General features: G+C 44.4%; 1 protein-coding gene across 1 annotated transcript in view; it reads left to right on the plus strand.

Moving 5' to 3' along the window:
- Window positions 1-22278, plus strand: part of SFT2D2 (SFT2 domain containing 2) — a 136059-nt gene that overhangs the window by 109910 nt on the left and 3871 nt on the right. The window contains exon 5 of the mRNA XM_086934087.1: window positions 10211-10246. Within this exon, the coding sequence (XP_086790213.1) occupies window positions 10211-10246 (36 nt within the window). The remainder of the gene's footprint in view (window positions 1-10210; window positions 10247-22278) is intronic.

Consider the following 22278-nt stretch of genomic DNA (forward strand, 5'->3'; position numbering starts at 1 on the left):
CGCGCGGAAGTGACGCGAAACGCGCCAGCAGAGCGCTCACAGGAGAATAAAGGGAGAAGGAGACCCGCCTCGCGGGACGCCCGGGGCGAAGCCCGGGCAAAGGGCGGGCCCTCTACGGCCCTCATCGGCACGAAGAGGCAGGAGCAGGGCCAAGACCGCTGCTCAAAAACACCCAAGTAAGTGAAGCACTCCCTTCATTCCTGCAAGTGTCTGGGTTACCATAGTGATTCTAACCCCATGGACCAGCATTGTTGCTACCTTGTAAAATGTCCAAAGCTAAAGCCTCTTCCGCTCCACTTAATACAATAGACAATTACATGGTACAGAAAGTTGCCAAAATTAACCAGGATAGGAGATCATCTTTGGGCCTTAGCTATTCACCGGACTTGCTTATCGATAACACGCCTCTACCTACCTCAGTTCTTGATATTAGTAATGAGGTCTTCCAAACTCCAGATAACAATCCTCTGACCCAATTACTAGTTGCAATCAATGAACCAGTTCCTGAATGTACCACTGATACTGACATTATTACTCTAGAAGAAGAAACCCCTACACCGGTCCCAGCCCCTAGAGTATCAAAGGGAGGGGGAAAGAATATACCAAAAAGGGGTGGTCTTCGATCAGGTAAAAAGCGCCTTGAGGCTTCTCCTCAGGAGAAAACTGGAGATGATACTAGGAGTAACGGGGGAGGAAAGGTTTACCTGGATGAAGATCAATTCAAAAAGCTACTGAATGCCATAGATAACAAAATTAAAACTATCACCAAACCACTCCTAAGCAAAATTGACCAGCTCACAGAAGAGGTTACCAGACTGGGGGTACTTTTGCAAAAAACTACAGAAGAAAGATCAAAGCCTGCTCTAACAAATTTGGTTATGGCTGACCCGAAAAATACCAAAGCCGCACTTGGGCCAGATTCTTCAGCAAATACTTCCCAGAACACCATGTGGAGGCCTGCCCAAGGGGGAGAAGGGTCGGGAATCCCAAACCCAGCTACCATTGATGAGGTTTCTGCAAGGCCAGCCTCAAGAAGTACAAAAGAGATAGACAACATAGATAAAGGGCCTGTAGAATGAATAGTGGAAGCCTCCCCACTAATATTGGTTTTAGCAAATGTCCCTCAATTAGAACCAGGGCAAGCTGAGAACATCCCTTCTTTGATAAATAAATCACTTCACTGGTTATCAAAGAATATGGCTTTTAAACCAGGAGGCAGGGACCAGTTGGCACAGGAAGTAGTGAAAGCTAGAAGGGTTGAATGGATCGGGGGTGGCATCAAAAAATTCAAGGGGGATTGCGTGGTGTTGCACTTCTCAGATCCTGAAGTCCTACCAAACATTCTAGCTAATATATATCCCCCCCCAGCGTTGATCTACCGAAATAGTGCCACTAACGTTGGATTTCTTTTATATAAAAAAGGGAAAGAATATAAACCCAACACTGTTAAAAACCAAATGGAACCCTGTAATAAGGAAAGCCAATCTCCCTGTAAATAAAAACAATTGGGGAATTTCGATAGAAAACAGGTTCTCTGCCCTTTCAGGGCTAAGTCAATGTGATTGACTGGAAAAATCAATGAGTTTAGGGGAACCAAAGATCGCAACGGTCAAACACGGGAATACTAGTATTCTCATGACAACAGGAACAGATTGTTGTGAGTCCAAGATACATGACCCTAGAGGCTATACCTTTAATGCAGTAGAGAACAACTCACTATTTGTTCATACTGATATTAATGTAGATGAAGTTAGTTCTCCAACTTGTGCGCTTCTCCCTAACCTGACTATTCCCTTAAATAAGAGGAATATGGAAAGGGAAGGTAGCATTAAGATCATCTCATGGAACATTGCGGGTATCCAACATAAAATAGAGACTCCAGAATGGTGCGACTTTATAGACTGTTATGACATTGTGTTACTACAAGAAACATGGTCAGTGTCACCAGTCTTTCGTCAGGGCTTATTAAACTACTATGTGCCCGCGAAAAAGAATACCAAGGGACGCCCTTCAGGGGGTCTAGTTATTTGGATACGCCATTCTCTGCAATGCACTATCAAACAGAGCCATATTACTAATAGCGACCTACTTTCTATAGTGCTCACCTGTAATGATGGTTACAAGTTGGCAATATATAATATCTATGCAAGGGGAACCCAAGGGGGCACGTCCTCTGACATAGTAGGTGCTTTAGACAATGACCTAGAGATGCTACCCACGCAGTACACTATTTTGGTGGGTGGAGACCTAAACACAACATTTGAACCTCTAGGTTGCGAGGATAACGATCTGACACATGCGGAAGACACAAAATGGGGAATTCCCCAGTTAGACCTTCTGTTGGTAAAAAAGTGGACAGAAGTAGCAATACAGGTTAAAAGTTTATGCCTATCCAGAGGACTAAGGGCAGCCAATGGCCGCACCCCTTCTGACCTTCAGGGCAGGCATACCTTTGATAACCTAAGATCAAGTAGTAGGATAGATTATATTCTGATAGATGTTAGAGGTTGGAGCAAAGTGGTTGACATGCAGGTCATATCCAGGTTGGAGAGCGATCACAACCCTTTGTCTTTGCTATTCAACTTAGAACAAAAAGCAACCACAGAAAATTTAGCTAGGAATTTCACGACCTTAGATGTTGTTCCTTCTAATAATCTCCGTCACATTAGATGGCTAACTTTAGCAGGCAACCCAGAGGATATGCAGGTCCTTGAAGGGTTAGTTATCGATGAAGTCGCCAGACTACAGGTTTTAATGAATGATGAAAATTTTAAATTAAGAATTGAAGAGTCACAGCCAAAGTTTTTTGCTAACATCCAGAAGCTATTCTTTAAAACAAACAAGAAGAGGAAGGGTATTGGACCACCCATAAAGAAGGGATGGTACGGCCAATCCTGTAGAATAGCAAGACAAAATCTTAGCATAGCACTAAGATCTAAAACTGGAGTCTTAAATGCTAGGGATGAATATAGAAAAACCCAGATTAAGGCAAAAAAGCAATGGGATGAGAACCTTTGGCTAGATTTGAAGAAAGCATGTGCTGATAAACACCAGAAAGAGTTCTGGGCCATACTAAAGTGGAGCTCAGGGGGTGTAGCTGACTGCCCGAAAAATCATGTAGCAATGGAGTCCTGGGTGGATTTTTTCAAACCCCAATATGCAGACAATTCAGGTTCGCAAGCTGTTCCCCTCCTAGAAAGGGTATTTTTCACCAATGAATTATTTTCATTAAAAGATGTACACGAGGCAATGGATGGAGTGACCAGAGGTAGGGCGCCAGGAATCGATGGAATACCGGCAGATGTTTTCCTATCAGACAGGGATAACTGGTGTAAATACTTTGTATGGCTTGGAAATGCCATTGCACAAGGGGCAAAGATACCAGCAACATGGAAAGGAGCAGAAATAATCCCAGTCTACAAGAAAGGGGACAAGGCTCTACCAAGCAACTATAGGCCCATCAGCCTCATCGATTGCGCCCAAAAACTGATGGGCAGGATGGTTCAAAACAAGATACAAGCCTGGATAGTTGATAAGGACATCCTTTCCCCATACCAAGCGGGATTTCGCCCTTTAACCAGCTCTGTCGACCAGGTATTCCACTTTCTAACTATATACTGGAACAAGCATTTGCAATGCAATGGTCTCGGCATCATTAAAGGTAGAGCTATTGGCATTGCTCATGACATTTTTTTTCTTTAAATCAAAAATAAAACTCTGCCCTCACCACTCTGCACTCACCACTCTGCACTCACCACCACTCTGCACTCACCACTCACCACTCTGCACTCACCACTCACCACTCTGCACTCACCACTCTGCACTCACCACTCACCACTCTGCACTCACCACCACTCTGCACTCACCACCACTCTGCACTCACCACTCTGCACTCACCACTCTGCCCTCACCACTCTGCACTCTGCCTTCACCACTCTGCTCTCACCACCACTCTGCCCTCACCACCACTCTGCACTCACCACCACTCTGCACTCACCACCACTCTGCACTCACCACCACTCTGCACTCACCACCGCTCTGCACTCACCACCACTCTGCACTCACCACCACTCTGCACTCACCACCACTCTGCACTCACCACCACTCTGCACTCACCACCACTCTGCACTCACCACCACTCTGCACTCACCACCAATCTGCACTCACCACCACTCTGCACTCACCACCACTCTGCACTCACCACCACTCTGCACTCACCACTCTGCATTCACCACTCTGCACTCACCACCACTCTGCCCTCACCACCACTCTGCACTCACCACCACTCTGCACTCACCACCACTCTGCACTCACCACTCTGCCCTCACCACAACTCTGCACTCACCACCACTCTGCACTCACCACCACTCTGCACTCACCACCACTCTGCACTCACCACCACTCTGCACTCACCACCACTCTGCACTCACCACCACTCTGCACTCACCACCACTCTGCACTCACCACTCTGCACTCACCACCACTCTGCACTCGCCACCACTCTGCACTCACCACCACTCTGCACTCACCACCACTCTGCACTCACCACCACTCTGCACTCACCACCACTCTGCACTCACCACCACTCTGCACTCACCACCACTCTGCACTCACCACCAATCTGCACTCACCACCACTCTGCACTCACCACCACTCTGCACTCACCACTCTGCATTCATCACTCTGCACTCACCACCACTCTGCCCTCACCACCACTCTGCACTCACCACCACTCTGCACTCACCACTCTGCCCTCACCACCACTCTGCACTCACCACCACTCTGCACTCACCACCACTCTGCACTCACCACCACTCTGCACTCACCACCACTCTGCACTCACCACCACTCTGCACTCACCACCACTCTGCACTGACCACCGCTCTGCACTCACCACCACTCTGCACTCACCACCACTCTGCACTCACCACCACTCTGCACTGACCACCGCTCTGCACTCACCACCACTCTGCACTGACCACCGCTCTGCACTCACCACCACTCTGCACTCACCACCACTCTGCACTCACCACTCTGCACTCACCACCACTCTGCACTCGCCACCACTCTGCACTCACCACCACTCTGCACTCACCACCACTCTGCACTCACCACCACTCTGCACTCACCACCACTCTGCACTCACCACCACTCTGCACTCACCACCACTCTGCACTCACCACCAATCTGCACTCACCACCACTCTGCACTCACCACCACTCTGCACTCACCACTCTGCATTCATCACTCTGCACTCACCACCACTCTGCCCTCACCACCACTCTGCACTCACCACCACTCTGCACTCACCACTCTGCCCTCACCACCACTCTGCACTCACCACCACTCTGCACTCACCACCACTCTGCACTCACCACCACTCTGCACTCACCACCACTCTGCACTCACCACCACTCTGCACTGACCACCGCTCTGCACTCACCACCACTCTGCACTCACCACCACTCTGCACTCACCACCACTCTGCACTGACCACCGCTCTGCACTCACCACCACTCTGCACTGACCACCGCTCTGCACTCACCACCACTCTGCACTCACCACCACTCTGCACTCACCACCACTCCGCACTCACCACCACTCTGCACTCACCACTCACCACTCTGCACTCACCACTCTGCACTCTGCACTCACCACCACTCTGCACTCACCACCACTCTGCACTCACCACCACTCTGCACTCACCACCACTCTGCACTCACTACCACTCTGCACTCACCACCACTCTGCACTCACCACCACTCTGCACTCACCACCACTCTGCACTCACCACCACTCTGCACTCACCACCACTCTGCACTCACCATCACTCTGCCCTCACCACTCTGCCCTCACCACTCTGCCCTCACCACTCTGCCCTCACCACTCTGCACTCACCACTCTGCACTCACCACTCACCACTCACCACTCACCACTCTGCACCACTCACCACTCTGCACCACTCACCACTCTGCACCACTCACCACTCTGCACCACTCACCACTCTGCACCACTCACCACTCTGCACCACTCACCACTCTGCACTCACCACTCTGCTTGGTCTCTGTGGAAGTTTGTACTCCCTCTCAGACAGCACACAGCGTAAACTTATAGACACTGTTGGCTGATAAATCGGCATGGTGTGTATCACTTTCACCTACCGAATTAAGTGATTTCTATGGTCTTTTCTCTTTCTGTTGCACGAACCGGTGATACTAAGTGTCATCTTTCAACCTTCCGTGAAGTGAGGGGCGCTAGGTGATGGCCGCAATGTAGTGAGGCTCCCGCTGTACTCCGAGAAACACGCATCATAAACCCCATCCCGGCAGCAAAACTTGGACCCCCGACATCACCGATCGAAGCAGGATACTGGGCTGCATCTGTCCCCCGACATTGACGCCGATCAAAGATAGCGGAGGGAAGCGACGAGCAGCGGAGTCTGGTGGCGAGGTGAGGGGAGGATTGACTGGAGCGCCCGCCTGGGAACATCACGCGAGCCCGAGGAGGTGTAGGCCGTGCCACGAGGCAACCTGCAGCCTGGTGTGCCCATCGGGTGAAGTCGGAGCTGCTCGCTGAGGTTGGTGTTTCTCCCCCCCACCCCCCCCGTGGGGCACAGAGGCCTACCCGCAAGCCCTGAAAGAACTGCCCAGGGTGCCGATTGCAAATTCGGCCCGAACTGGTAGATGGAGCACGAAGCTAGCTGAGGCCTACTCTGCAAAGGAGGTGAGAAGTGGCGGCCGCTAGGCGTGTGGAGAGAGCCATAAAGCGAGGCAAGCTACCGCGAGTGGGTTGGGCATGGCGAGTGATGGCACGAAATAAGGACCTGCTACAGGCCCCTGGGACCGGACATCAGCAGCGCAGCTTTGAACTTGCGGCCGCCCCGGAAGTCAGGCACGGTCGCCTGTGACGGGGGCGGGGCCACGTTCACACCGGAAGAGGAGGCAGGCGGAGTCGTAGCGTCTCGCGGCCCGGGGCTCCTGTGAGCGGTGTAGAGCCCCGGGGCCGCGCCAGCAGGAGGTTGGGCGCCGCGTGCTGAGGTAAGGTAAGTTCTGGAGCGCGATTGGTGCACTTGTGTGTGTGTATGCTCGTGTGTGTGTGTGTATGTATGTGTGCGACGGTGACGGCGGGGGAGGGGGAGGGGGGGCCTCGGTGCACTTGTGTGTGTGCGCGCGTGTGTGTATGAGTCAGGGGTGGTGTCTCTGTATGTATGTATGTGCGTGCGTGCATGGGCGCGTTTGTGTGTGTATGCGCATGCGTGTGTGGTGCTTGCGCTTCCCAGGAGACAGCGCCTGGCCACAGCGCGCGTTCCAGTTACAAATCGCCTGGAAGGATGCGCGTGGCCAGGACTGTCTCCTGGGAATGATAGTCGCTGACAAAAGATCTCGGCGGAGACGCGCTTCCGCGCGTTGACGCCGAGACCTAAAAATGTAACCCTGCTAAATGGTCCTCTGTTTGCTGTTTTCGTTGACCTGAAGTCAGCATTTGATTTAGTTCCCCGGCAAAAACTCTGGGATGTCTTAAGGGATTTCGGAATAAGTCCTGAATTATTAACTTTGCTTGTAAGGCTCCATGAGAACAATTATGCCCGGATTAGGTGGGGAGCCCAGGGAGAGGTCACTGAATCCTTCCCTGTTGAGAGAGGCGTGAGACAGGGCTGCGTCCTGGCCCCCACCTTATTCTCCCTTTACATTAATGGCATAGTGGACTTTTTGAAGCAATTTCCGACGGATGCTCCATTATTAGACGGGAAGCGAGTTCCAGTACTAATGTTCGCAGATGACACCCTGCTGGTCTCGCGGACCCCTAGTGGTCTACAAAAGACAATAAACGCTTTTGGTGACTTCTGCCGGATTCGGGGCTTGGAAATAAATACAACAAAGACTAAATTTATGAATCTGAATCCCTCTAAGAAATTCAAGGGGAAAATGGTTCACAATGGGGCTTTTTTGGAAGAAGTAGATGCTTTCACCTACCTAGGCATCTCTTTGAATGCTAACATGAACTGGAGATCTCATATGGACTCTGTAGTGTTAAAATTTAATCAGTTGGCAGGGGCAATAGCCCAAAAGCACAAATCTTCATTCACAAAACCAATACAGCCAATAATAGAGATCTATGGCATGAAAGTGCTGGGTGCATGTCTTTATGGGTCAGAATTATGGGGTTTCACCAATTTGAACACTTTAACAGTGGCAGAAAACAAGTTCCTGCGGCGCTTAATTGGTGTTCCACAGAGCACCCCCTCGACCCCACTCCACCACGATCTTGGGAGGAAAAGGATCGAGGACATGGTCAGACTGCGTCCCCTCCTATATTGGAGGCGCATAAAAACCACTCCTGAGTTGAGTCATTACGCAGCTGCCCTCTTGGATGTTGACAACTCTGATATTTTCCATAAAGTACTTTGGCTTAAAGAAGTGAGGAAATTACTCCAAAAACTGCACCTTGAACACTTGTGGTCTGCAGTAGACCCAGATGATTTTCCTTCAAAGACTACACTAAAAAAGCTATACTGGGACATGATAAACAATGCTGCATTGACCTCTAGTCAACCTTCTGTCCTGACATCCCAGTTCTTAGAAGTTAAAACTTCCCCAAAATTTGAACAGTATTGGGACTTGATCTCCAAGCCTTTAGATAGGAAATTGTATTTCCAGTTCAGAATTGGCACCTTACCCCTAAATGCTTTCACTGTCAAATGGTCTTCTGTTAATGTAAACACTTGCTTTTATTGTAAAACACACGTAGAGGACATCTCGCATTTTCTATTTGTATGCCCCTTATACGCTGCCCCAAGGAATAGATGGTTGAAGCCCGCATGCAGAAATCTGGGCACAAAGAAATGTTTAGAGGCCTTAAGGATCTTGAAATCAAATTGTGCCCCTAACCTTGCAATTGCTATGGCTAAATTCTTGGGGTGGGCTTGGATAATACGAACGCGCACTTTAAAACTCCTATGAACTATATGAGCAACTAATCTCTGTTTTTAAACTTTGTGCTGTGATGATATTCTTTTTAAAAAAATGTGTATTTTTAGATTGTTATTCGCCAACAAAGTACAAATTGTATGGTATTTAATACGATTTTATTATTAGATTAGTATTTATTCTGTTTAACTTAGGGATACATGCTTTTATGACAATGTTGTCGAATAAAGTATTTAAACTTGAAAAGCAGAGCACAGGAGCATAAAAATACCAGAGTGACTGCCCCAGTTGCAGCTTGCATATCTTGGACCCCATAAAAACTAAAAGTAAAAACTGGGGTGGGGTGGGAAAGCACCGGAGAGAAGTGAGAGTATGATAAGTAATAGGCAAAAGGAAGGGGTGGAAGAGCAACAGAAGAATTGGTGAGCTGCAAAAAGCAATAGAAAACTGGCAGGTGAACAAAAAGCAATGATATGTACCACAAAACAAGCACAGAAGGAAGAGCGAGGAAAAAGTATGTTCACTTCCATTAAATACTGAATGAAAACGAAATAAGTCGTTCCTTATTGTAAGCACTGGAGAGATCCAGTCTGTATTACTGTGCACACCTATGCTCCACGGGAGTTGCAAAAACAAGAAGAGGAAGAAATAAGCTAAGAAAGATTGACAAGGATACCAACCAATGATCAGCAATGGGCTGCACAAATCCATGTATTGGTATTTTACACAATAGGACTTTCAGTTTTATACCACTAGAGCTGTTGCTTGGCAAGACGTAAAAATCAGAACATTTGTAGACGTGAAACATGTTTTGTTTAACCCTCTGTTAACACATCTAAAAAAAAAAAACAATTCTGTCATATTGCATTTGACACTTTAGCGTAAGCAGTGTGCACGTTCGATGTGTTGTCTTACCAGTACTATCACTGAAATTAGCACTTGTCTGACATCATGGCCGTGAGCAGGATAGGTAACATTACTTGGTTGCAAAACTTATTACTGTTCTTAAATTTCAGTATTCCAATGCTACCAAAACTAATCTTGGTAATCAAGACACATGGATGATTTACAGTCCAGCTTATCTCTGGACTGTGAAAGGATTCAAGAGATGTGGTAACTAATTCTTATTCATGTAAATAATGTTGTTTTATGACTAGAGGATCCTTTGGAAGTGAAAGTATTATTACTGGTAGATTTATGCATGTATTCAATTGACAGAAGAAGATTCCACTTGTACTGCTTTGTGCGTTAATGTATTGTTGTATTGTTTTTCCCTTTTCTAGTTGTGTCTTGGATTAACCTTGTGTGCTGCTTTCTGGGTAAGTAGTGTTTCTCTTTAATAAATATTCATTACTGCCTGTACACCAAGCAAAACATATAGAATTGCAATTTTCTATCTGCTCATGTTTCTGTTTTTTAACCCCTCCCCTGCTGATGGCGGAACCGCTCCGTCATCAGCTGCGGTCGCACTGTGCTGATGACGGAGCGGTTCCGTCACGGCACGCTCGGCATGCCTGCGCGGCGCGGATTCCGCGCCTGCGCTGAGCGTTCTATTGAGCGGGCGGGGCCATGACGGAACCGCTCCGTCATGAGCACAGCGCAACCGACGCTGGTGACGGAGCGGTTCCGTCAACAGCATGCTCCCGCCGCTCGGCCGCCCTCCCCCCTTAGCACTGCGGCGGAATAGCCGCCGCAGTGAAGGGGTTAATACGTCTTTCTTTTGTAAAGGACACATATTTGCAACATTAACTAATGCAGTACTGTGTCCTTTCTTCAGAATGACATGCAACCAAAGTAACATATTAATGTTTAGATGTCATACTATAGCACAATTGTAGTATCACTCTGGGGGAAACTTACAGGGCATTTACAGGTCAATCAGGTAATTGGATGTACAAGGGTCACCTCTAGATTTTGTGACAGCTGCAGTTAATCTCTCGTCCATACAGATTACTGGCATATGGCATATGGAGTTCTTAGATATCTTGAAGCCTGGCTCGTATCTCAGAGTAGTCATCCTCGGTGTTGGTATAGTTTATCATACTATTCTGCTTCCTAAGAATCCCTGAAACCATCTGTCAAAGAAGTTACAATTGTGGGCATTCTGTGGGGCTAGTCGCAGAAATGTAACTGTGCCAGATGGGTGGTGTTAAATAACTGAATAAGAAATGCGGTAGGTACGCATCTTTGAAGGCCATTAGCAGAATCCCATCCGCATCACTCCTGAAGGAGTATAGCTGTATGTAAAAATCTAGGAAGTCTACAGGAGCAAAGATGCATTTACAGTATATTAACGTATCTTGTGTAATTGAATAATTCTGACAAGTGTGCATTGCAATCAAAAGCTTCTTCTGGTCTATGACTCGTAGCCTGGAGTTCAGTGATATTTATCTGGCTACAACTATAAAACCCCCGGTTTCTGAGGGTATTTCACATTCTGCACTCAAGGGAATCTGGCCTTTGATTTCTTCCTTTTGATACCTGTACTGCATCCTGGTGTAAAGTAACAAAACCATTTTCATATGGGCCAATAGTTTGTTCATTTGTACTGAATGACCAGTGACGTAGTCATGAGGTGTTGGAAGCGTGACTACACTTAGTGTGCCTCGGAGTCTGTAGTAGCACTTATCATGGGGATGAGTGGAACCGATGATCTAGGTTGTTTGTCACCAGGTTCATGACCAGGGAAATGTTGGACAGACTGCCTTGACAGTGAGTGTTCAGGTTTGCATTAAATACCTGTATACTAGTTTCACGAACCAAAATCTGCTGATTTATGCATGCATGCTTTGGAAGTGAGTTAAGAGTGCTCCAGTGCCATATGAGTGACCACAATCTTTGTAATTGCAATTACAATTTTATATATTCACTACCAGCCCGTCGCGACGTTGTCCGGGTATGAATTGCTGCCGGCCAGTAGTATATTGTTTTGTAGGATTTCGTTTTGATAGCATTTCTTATCTGTGACAGGCCTGTGAAACGCTCCGATTCACAGTGCACTGCTGATGTACTTAAGAGTGCGTGTTCAGTAGTGTGGGAACTCGAGTTTCCCTACTTTATTTTTCCTTGCAATATTATATAGCGCGAACTCGACAACATGGCATGAGCACAATTTACATTACAGAAGAACACATTCATTAGGCACGGGGAGACAAAGCGATTTGCCTGGAATCATAGGATGTTGAGCTGATGCCGAGATTCGAACGTAGCTCCCCAGCTCTAAAGTTCGCAATTCTAGAACTTGTGGCGGGAGGCGTCTAAAAGTGTATGTCGGTGCTGGCCATCAATGAGAGAGACCTGTGCATTTTTCAAATGGGTGGTGAAAAAATATGAGTATGTTGCTGGAGATGTGGGCCGCCGTGCCACCAATGTACTTACCGATGGAAGGTTTGGGGGTACAGGGGTATTTTTAGGGATAGGTTTGGGTTTTGGGGTACAGGGTATATTTTTAGGGTTAAGATGGGTTAGTGTTTAAGGGTGTTGGGGTATTTTAAGGAGTAAGGGTGGGTTATAATTATGGGGCGCAGGGGTATTTAAAGGGAGCAGGGTGGGATTAGTTTTTAGGGTGTTAAATGTAATAAAATAACAAATAAAAATAATATAAATAATGCAATTTAAAAGAATACATGTTTTAATTAAATAAAAATGTGTGTGTGTATATATATATATATATATATATATGAGGCATGGAAAGATGCCAACAGCGAATGGACAGAAAAGATCCTTATGTGGCCCAGGTATATAGACGACCTGTTCCTTATCTGGCACGGGGATCGTCTATCTGCGGAAAACTATATTGCCATCTTAAATACCAACAATCTCAACCTGAAATTCACTAGCACCATTAGTGCCAGTAGTATTAACTACTTAGATCTGGAAATATTTGTGCACAACAACATCTTACAAACCCGTCTGTACAGAAAACCTACGGCGGGTAATGCAGTACTGCATGCTACCTCATACCACCCCAAAAGTTTGGTGAAGAATGTGCCATATGGCGAATTTCTCCACCTAAAGAGAAACTGTTCTTTAGAACGAGATTACATGCAGGCGATCATTGAGGCACAAGGGAGTTTTGAGAGAAGGGGGTATAATAAAAACATCTTGAAACAGGCCAATGTGAAAGCCTCTGGTATCAACAGGAGGGATCTCCTAACATCTAAATCAAAAGCAGAGGTACCTGATGAGGTTAGAATGATCACTGAATTCAATACCAAGTCAGGAGAAATTGTGAACATTTTCAAAAAACACTGGCATATACTTACCGCTGATAAAATCCTTAAAAAGAATCTGCCACAGAGACCATTAATTACGTACAAAAGATGTCCATCTCTGGCAGATCATCTGGTCCACAGTCATTTCAAAACAATGACCCAACCCATCAAATTATCGAAATCAACGGGCTTTTTTCCTTGTCTTAAATGCAAGGCATGCAGATTTCGCAGTAAAATGTCAGAGTACCCTAACCGCACAGGTGATAAGAAACCCAATATAAAAATCAATCAGTTGCTCAATTGCAACTCAGAATACACTATCTACTGTCTCACCTGCCCCTGCAAGCTGCGATACATTGGCAGCACTATAAAACCTGCAAAACTAAGAATCTTAGAGCACATGCGGGCAATTACTAATAGGGACAAAACATACCCTGTTGCCCGCCACTTTGCCGAACACCACCAAAGTAACTGGGAGAAACTTAGTTTCTATTGTATTGATCAGGCAACTAAATTAGAGCGGGGTGGAGACAGAGACAAGTCCCTACGCATCCTTGAGTCAAAGCACATCATCAGTCTTAAAACCATGACTCCGTGGGGACTAAATAATAATGAAGAACTGTGGGTTCACCTCTGAAACATGTACAGAAACTGACACATATAATAACAGAACTAATATGATTCAAGACCATCTCAAAGTAATAAGTCTGTTTTTCTGTTGATCTGTATGTCATTACAAATGTGTTTGTGCTGCTAGTGTAATTGCCCATCCAGGGCTTAATAACCAACACCATGCTGAATAGGAAACTATTTCTCCTAACAATTCTGCACTTTATTGGTGAAAAGTCTATAAGAGACACTGTAAATATAAATTGCATATGAATTTATTGAATAACAGAATTGTTTGCTTTAATGAACTTTACTGTGTTTAAGAACCGTTAAATAATTGATTTACGTTACATGTTTTTAATTAGCACTATGCACTTTACTTTTAGTCACCATTGATAGCCACGTATTTCTATGTAATTTGCACATTACAAGATGGCTCCAATCTTTTTGCATGCCAGTAGCCCTTTCTTTATTTCTATGATAATGTTCAACTGGCTAATGGCTTAAAATGGCGACATTTATTTTGCACTAACGTAACACTGACGAAGCCTGCAAAGGCGAAACACGTCTGTTTGTTGGGGTGAGGGGGGTTTAGTGTCAATAAATCTTTAATTTGGATACCAGTGTGCCAGCCATTCTTTCCGAACTCGTGGATGATAGTAGGAACGTGCAGCTATATATATATATATATATATATATATATATATATATATATATATATATATATATATACACACATATATATACAAACATATATTTGATGTTTTAATAATGTACTTTTACAATGTATATGACTTTACCACACATGCATTTGCGTTATAATGGCATGCGTGATAAAGTCATGCGTTGTAAAAGTTTTAGAAATTATGTCTTTGCGGAGTAATAGTCCTGCGTTATAAAAATTGCGGAGTGATGGTATGTGGGATGTTGGTTTGCGGAATATCATCACATATTTCTGGGGGAGGGATAGTCCCTTTCTTGCTATTTCCGTGGAGGCGGGCCTTGTGTCCGGATGTGCGTGGCGCGAGGCCTGTGCGCAACAGAAGTGGAAAATCTCCAGTGTGCGCTTCAGGCGTCACCGGAAGTTACGGCGAGATTACATTTCCTGCACAATGGCCCCTGTTTGCGCTCCTTCCGGCCCTTGGGAATAGCGCAATGCTTGACCTCCATACAGTAAAATAGGTGCATGTCACTGGGAGCGCGGGGCAAGCACACCCGTGGCTGGAATGTATAGAACCTGGGAAGAAAAAACAATGAAATATTGGGCACAACACTCGCTTTTTTTTCTGTAATCCCGCGCCCCAGCACACGCCCACGCCCCAGCACACGCCCATAGCACACGATATGAGACATTGCATGAAGGGCGGATCGTACCACACACCCCCAGCGTTTGTCACGCCCACAGCACAACGCAGAAACGCCCACAAGGGACTATTTTGCTGGCACAGTTGTTTTACCTTTAAAATGTATATGGTGGCGTCTGCATAGCCTATGTCCTTCTGCTGCAACTGCCCTTTCCAACGCTGTATTGGGTGTTGTGATTGGTGCTGTGGTTCCTGAGATTACCCGCCTCAAAGGTTTGGGCTCTCTCTTTATTATATTAGCATAGATTATAGTTTTCAAAATACTTGCGTTACAATAAGTGTCTTGAAAGATTCAAAGCAGTAAATTCTCATATATTAAGACTATTAATCACCCAAAAATTGATAGATTAGGAACTGCAAAGAATTAGAAATTCAAAGATGAATAGTGGAGGGAGCATTTTATGCCCTTAGATTGATTTTTATAAACAGGACAGTGGTCCCTAGACAAGGCAAATTTAACAAGTAAATAAATATAGGCTAGATAGACACTATATTCTTTGTCCAGCCGGACAGATTTAATTTTAGTAGGCAATTTTTAGAAGTATAAAAAGTGTATAACAGCAGGACACCAGCCGATGTCAACTGACACACTAAAGAAAAAGACAGACAAGGCAATTCAACAGTCTGTGTAGTTAATTCACAATCAGACAATAGTATATACACACTATTGCTGGCATCAATTAATACATTTCATCTGCATATAGTGTGACACAGTCGACGACGTTTCGAACCTATGGGTAATACAGGTTCATCCTCAGGACATTAATTATATGCCTTCCACTTTTGAAAAGTTGTAAAAAAGTCAAAATTAACTTTCTCAACCCCTACTGCAAGGATGGCGCAGATGTCATTAGCCTGAATGTTTAGGAACTACCAATTTAGGCAACAATACAACCTCCGTAATGGGAAGATGGCTGAATACAACAGCGACGGGTCGACAATGCGATCCGCGTCTAAAGATAGAATCGCCCTGAACGTGAAGGTCCATCTTTATTGACTGATACTGTTGACACTCCAGCTGCACAAAGCACTAGTCTTGGTGACCAACTAGAAAAAACTAAAAAGAAAGTGGTCAGGCTTGAATTGATGAAACTCTTGCTTACAGCCTACCTAAAAGCTAATATTATTCCATTGGGACTTCAGATTCGCAATGTGCCTGGCGTATTCACCGATAACCCCAAATATCTGAATGGGTTTAGCTATATCAGTACGACAGCATCAAGACACTGGATGGTGTTGGGTATTGATATCGCGTCGGAGGAACTTAAAAAACTAGAGGTTGAGATTACTGATTTGGAGAAATTGATTAATGATAAGGGTACAGTCACTGATTGCAAAATACTTCTTGAAAAGGTTGGCAAAACAGTTGAAGAATTCTATCGGATTGAACAGAATAAAAAATCGATTAAGGTTAAAAAGGATATTAAAAATTATTCACAAGAACGTACTTATCCATACCTTGTTAAAGATTTTTATACAAATAAGGCTTATAGTGGCTACAATCAGAACCAAAATCAGAGACCGTGGGTACGCTATAATAAGCGTCAAACATTGGTTGGTTTTTCTGACACTTCAGCAGAGTCATCGGATAGCTCTGATCAAAGCGATATCGCAGGACCTTCCAATAGAACTCCTTTTTTACCCTGAGGCCAACAAGAACCAGCAAAGAGGGGGGAGGCCAAGCAACCATAACGATGGCCTTATCCTCCGGGCGAGCGCAACACCCGCCGCCAGCACTATCAGTGCTAATTCAAAGCAGCCTTTTGGCTGACAACATAATTGACATACCTGAACCATTGACGACTGAAAATACATTGCCAATCTTTAATCTCACTGATCACCTCTTATCAAGTAGCGAAATGTCTATATTGAGCAAAGGACTTTCCTTTGTCCCTACCATTCGTCCCAATTTTTTGGAGATTCAAACGGAATTGTTGAGGTTTTTTCGCAAGTTAAGACTACATGCCTATTTTACACTGAATCCAAGGCCCTTTGTTCCTTCTAATACTCCCTTCAGACCACCGTCAACCTTTTTACCATCAGCCAGTATGGTTCCTTCAGAAATTTTCACTTTGGAAAAGTTGGTGTTGAAAGATATTTCTGAAATTGAAGCTCGCCGACCTTTTGTTCCCTTCAACATCACATTGGATGAGAAGAATGCCATAGCCAGTCTGAAAACCAATTCTAATTTGGTGATCAAACCGGCCGACAAAGGCGGGTGTGCAGAATATTGATTCATATAAGGGGGAAGTTCTCCGCCAATTGAATAATCAGGAACATTACTGCAAATTATCAAAAAATCCTACCAAGGAAATTCAACAACTCATAACTCCGGTTACTAATGATGGTCTTGCACTTGGGTTCCTTACTCGCAATGAATATCAGTTCCTGAATAAGAAGAATCCTAGAATACCGGTAATCTACACCTTACCGAAAATCCATAAGGTCACTACACGGCCCCCAGGACGGCCAATAGTATCTGGTTGAGGCTCGGTTTTAGAACCCCTCGGTCTATTTGTTAACTACTTTATTAAGGACTTTGTGCCTGTCACTGAATGTTACATTCGTGACAGCATGCATATGATTAATATAATTGAAGATCTTCCATATGACCCCACATCCGGAGTACTTTGTACCCTGGATGTGGAGTCATTGTATACCAACATTCCTCAGATTGTCTCTATTCTGGTCATTCAAGAAATCCTTGACCGACGACCTAGGCCGCATCAAGTTCCCACCCTTTTTATTTTACAGTTACTTGAAATTTGTTTAACCCAAAAAAAATTCTGCTTTGATGGTCAATATTATGGCCAAATTAAGGGAAATTCGATGGGCGCAATTTTCGCCCCAAATCTGGCGATTCTTTATATGGATCACCTTAAATGTGGCCGCATTTTGACTTCGACTAACCCCTTCCATAGTGGCATTGCCCTATGGAAGAGGTATATCGATGCCATTTTTTTGATTTGGCAGGAATCAGAAATTCTCCTTGCACAATTTTTACATTGGCTTAACAGCAATTTTAGTGGACTTACATACACCTTATCCACCAGCCATGTATCCATTCCCTTCTTGGACCATAATATTCAGTACCATGAAGGTCGCCTTAATACAGGACTGTATCGCAAACCTACAGAGCGTAACACTCTACTAAGTTATCAGAGCCATCACCCCGTGCCTTACGTGACTCCCTTCCATATTCACAGTTCCTGCCGTTACGCAGGAACTGTTATATGAAAGAGGCCTACTTTCGTGAGGCTAAATATCTTAGCTCGAAATTAAAAGCGAGGGGGTATCCACACAGGCTCATTCGGAGCTCATTGAAAAGAGCTTGGTATTGTCCAAGGGACATCTTACTTGAGCCAAAAGCGAAGATCACTGAGAATCGACTTGTATGTGTGACCACCTTTTGCCCGGCATCGAATCTCATCACTAAAAGTGTCAAGAAACACTGGCCTGTTGTAAATGCTGGAGTACTTGCTGTAGACAGACCCTTGTTTGCCTTCAAAAAATCAAAAAATATTTAAGACCATCTAGTGAGGGCTGCTTTACCTTCCACCAAAAGCATTGACAACTTGGACGATCTATGGGGTCTCCCTCGGGTAACTGGTCATGTTAAATGTGGGAATTGCTCTATGTGTAACACCACCATTGAGGGCGAAGAATTCAGCTATAAGGATGCAAAGTTTAAACGTAGACACCTCACTAACTGTAACAGTGTGAATGTTATTTATGCTATTCTGTGTCCATGCTCTAAGATCTATATAGGTCAGACTATCCAAAAAGTACGACTAAGGATGTGCCAACACAGAAGTCGCATACGCTGCAAGACACCCAACTGGTAGATCATTTCAGTGCACTGGCTCACACAGAACTGGATTTTCAATGGACTGTGATTACTCAAATCAAGATACCTCCAAGAGGGGCCAATGTACAACAGCTTCTGAATAAAGAAGAGCTCCATTGGATACTTAAAACCAAGAGTTTACAGAATGGGCTCAACCGGGCCGAAGACTGGACCCCACTACTATGAACTATGTAATGAATTCCTGATGTGATTTGCAAGCTTGCAATATGATTAGGTTGATAACTTTTGCTATGTTTATATGATTCTTCATATTATTGCTCAAATGATTCATTGTACTAGGTTCCCTTACAATTATGTAGTCTTTAATTATAGCCGTTATGTTGCCCTTTGTCCCCCCTTCCTGCAGAACCAAATACTCTGGTTTTATTGAATGAACCACATTGCTATGAATTTAATATGTGCAGCGTTAACACCCCTGCGAACCGCCTTGTGGCATAAAAGTACCCGGGTTGTTGTCCATGTTATTGTCATGGTTACTCCCCGTACAGTCAACTGCGAGTGCGGTTTCACTAGCCCTTGTAAACAATAACATTGTCTATTTACACAGCGTGTTTGTAAATTAGGATAGTTCGGTGCTCACGATCAGGGCATGTTATTGCCATAGATTTGAACAAATGATGCCGAATATTGTTTTCGTTCTATCTAATATGGCCCGCTTTAACTTGCACACGATTGGTGGTATTGCCTCACATGATTGAGGTACACACTTCCTGACTGTTCCAAGATGGTTGCCCTGTGTTGGTCTATGATTGGTCTAATTCGGACCACGTGACCGCGCGTAGGCTACTTCCTGGTCCTTGGTAATTGTCCCTGCAGGGCGATTCTATCCTTAGACGCGGATCGCATTGTCGACCCGTCGCTGTTGTATTCAGGTAAGAGCCCACAATTCAGGTCCCCGAATAGTTCTCTATATGACTTTCTCCCGTTAATTATCACGTGGTGTAGAGAAGTAATACAGCGTTTCTCTTTACAGCCATCTTCCCATTACGGAGGTTGTATTGTTGCCTAAATTGGTAAGCTGGTCTCTTATATATTTTTTTAAAAATCACCTAGCGAATGCTCCGTTTGCCCATGGTTCTAAATTATTCACATTTATATTTAGGTAGTTCCTAAACATTCAGGCTAGTGACATCTGCGACATCCTTGCAGGTATAATTAATTCCCTCTCGTTTGCGATGAGGTGAGGTGACGGGCTCTTTAACATCATTCACTTGTTGCACTTGATCCATAGCTATACTCTCTTGTGACCTCCCTAAAACACCTTGCGCAACTAGTATTGTTCTGTGCACAATAATCGCCAGTCGCTTAATATGGGCTATACTCATGACGGTATAGGTCTGCACACTGTGGTTACGCTATGGGTTAGCAATGTCTATGTACCCTCATACTCACGACGGTAGAGGTCTGCACGAAAGACTTATGTTATGGTTTATTAATGCTTATGAATCCTTGGTGACACTTGTATGTGTTTGTTTCTAATGGGGATAACCGTTGCAACATTTAAGAGGCTATAATAATTTTTTGAATTTTTTGTGTATGTACAGTTTTTCTTAAAAATGCCCTAATCTATGGAAATTGTTTGTCTCTCTTTTTTCTCTCCCATCTAAATTTCTTGTTTGTTCATAATATAAGGTTTGGCAATTATTGTCCTCAGTAGGGGTTGAGAAAGTTAATTTTGACTTTTTTACAACTTTTCAAAAGTGGAAGGCATATAATTAATGTCCTGAGGATGAACCAGTATTACCCATAGGTTCGAAACGTCGTTGACTGTGTCACACTATATGCAGATGAAATGTATTAATTGATGCCAGCAATAGTGTGTATATACTATCGTCTGATTGTGAATTAACTACACAGACTGTTGAATTGCCTTGTCTGTCTTTTTCTTTAGTGTGTCAGTTGACATCGGCTGGTGTCCTGCTGTTATACACTTTTTATACTTCTAAAAATTGCCTACTAAAAATAAATCTGTCCGGCTGGACAAAGAATATAGTGTCTATCTAGCCTATATTTATTTACTTGTTAAATTTGCCTTGTCTAAGGACCACTGTCCTGTTTATAGATATAACTACCCTAAGGTCCCTAGCGTACTGCTTCCTTGGGTTCCCTTGTACACTTAAAAAAATCTTAGATTGATTTTTAGCATATGCAGACCACAAATCAATACTAGAAAATGAGCAATCTGATTGGTGACTTTCGTTGGGGATTTTGCTGTGTAAGAGCCTCCATTGCAGGAAAAAAATGAGTGGCCGGGTGAGGATGCCTCATTCCAAACAGGATGAGAATTGATCACAAAAGAGCAGATGATGCACTCAAATTTAAATCCACAATTTTCATCTGCAGGTCTAAATGGGGACAAACACATCCCTCATATTCTCATCAACCCCCCGGATCACACAAAGAGCACGGTCTTAAATTCAACAACCATAATAGAGAAGCACAGAATTTACAATAATTCATTTATTTACTTTAAAAAAGAAAATATATATATATATCTATAGCCACCTGTGCGCAAATGGGCAGTAAGTGTTGAGACACTGAATGCATGGGGGTTATACATTTTGCCGGGGGCTAAAGTGTATCATTAAGAGGTAAAAGCTGTTGAAGTGAAGCTGTGGTTCTATGCTCTGTGCGAAAACAACTCGAGCAAAAAAGAAGTTTCAGTTTCATGGACAGTATGGGAATGAACCATAATCTAAAACCCACTGAAATTCACCACGTATCCTGAGAAGTAAAAGCATAGATCCTCTCCTGTGCATTGCTCATGGCTGCATACATCATGTATAGTTGCTGGAACACTTCACCCAGTATACAGTGAAACTAGCCTGAATGAGTACTTTGATTTATTTTGTCAAATTGGTGTTGAGTGTAGGGCTCGGTGGCCAGCTTGCGCCCAATGAACTTGCCCAGTGCTCTTATTAGAACTACTTGACTAAAGGCCATGCATATGCCCTTGAACACGTGAACGTGATTAAACGCTAAATCTGCAGGATGTTGGAAGTATGGGGTGGTGAGTGACGGACTTGGCCTAGGTCCATGCTCAATAAACGTTGGGTTAGGAGTATAAGACTGTGCCTCAAATAGGGCCAGCTGTAACACTTTTTCACACTACATATCAAAAGTGAGCTTCTAGCTTGTACAAAATTGAGGGTGTGACCAAAAGGCCGAGCCTAGTGTTTGCTGGAGTGTGGGGATATTAACTCATTCAGCAATGTTATTGAAGACCCCAATGTTGATGTGATATGGAATGTGATATGGGAGTTTGTGAAGGCTTGAGCAGTTAATCAGAGAAGCTA

This window comes from Lissotriton vulgaris, chromosome 8 (genome assembly GCF_964263255.1).
Source record: "Lissotriton vulgaris chromosome 8, aLisVul1.2, whole genome shotgun sequence".
Lineage (NCBI taxonomy): Eukaryota > Metazoa > Chordata > Amphibia > Caudata > Salamandridae > Lissotriton > Lissotriton vulgaris.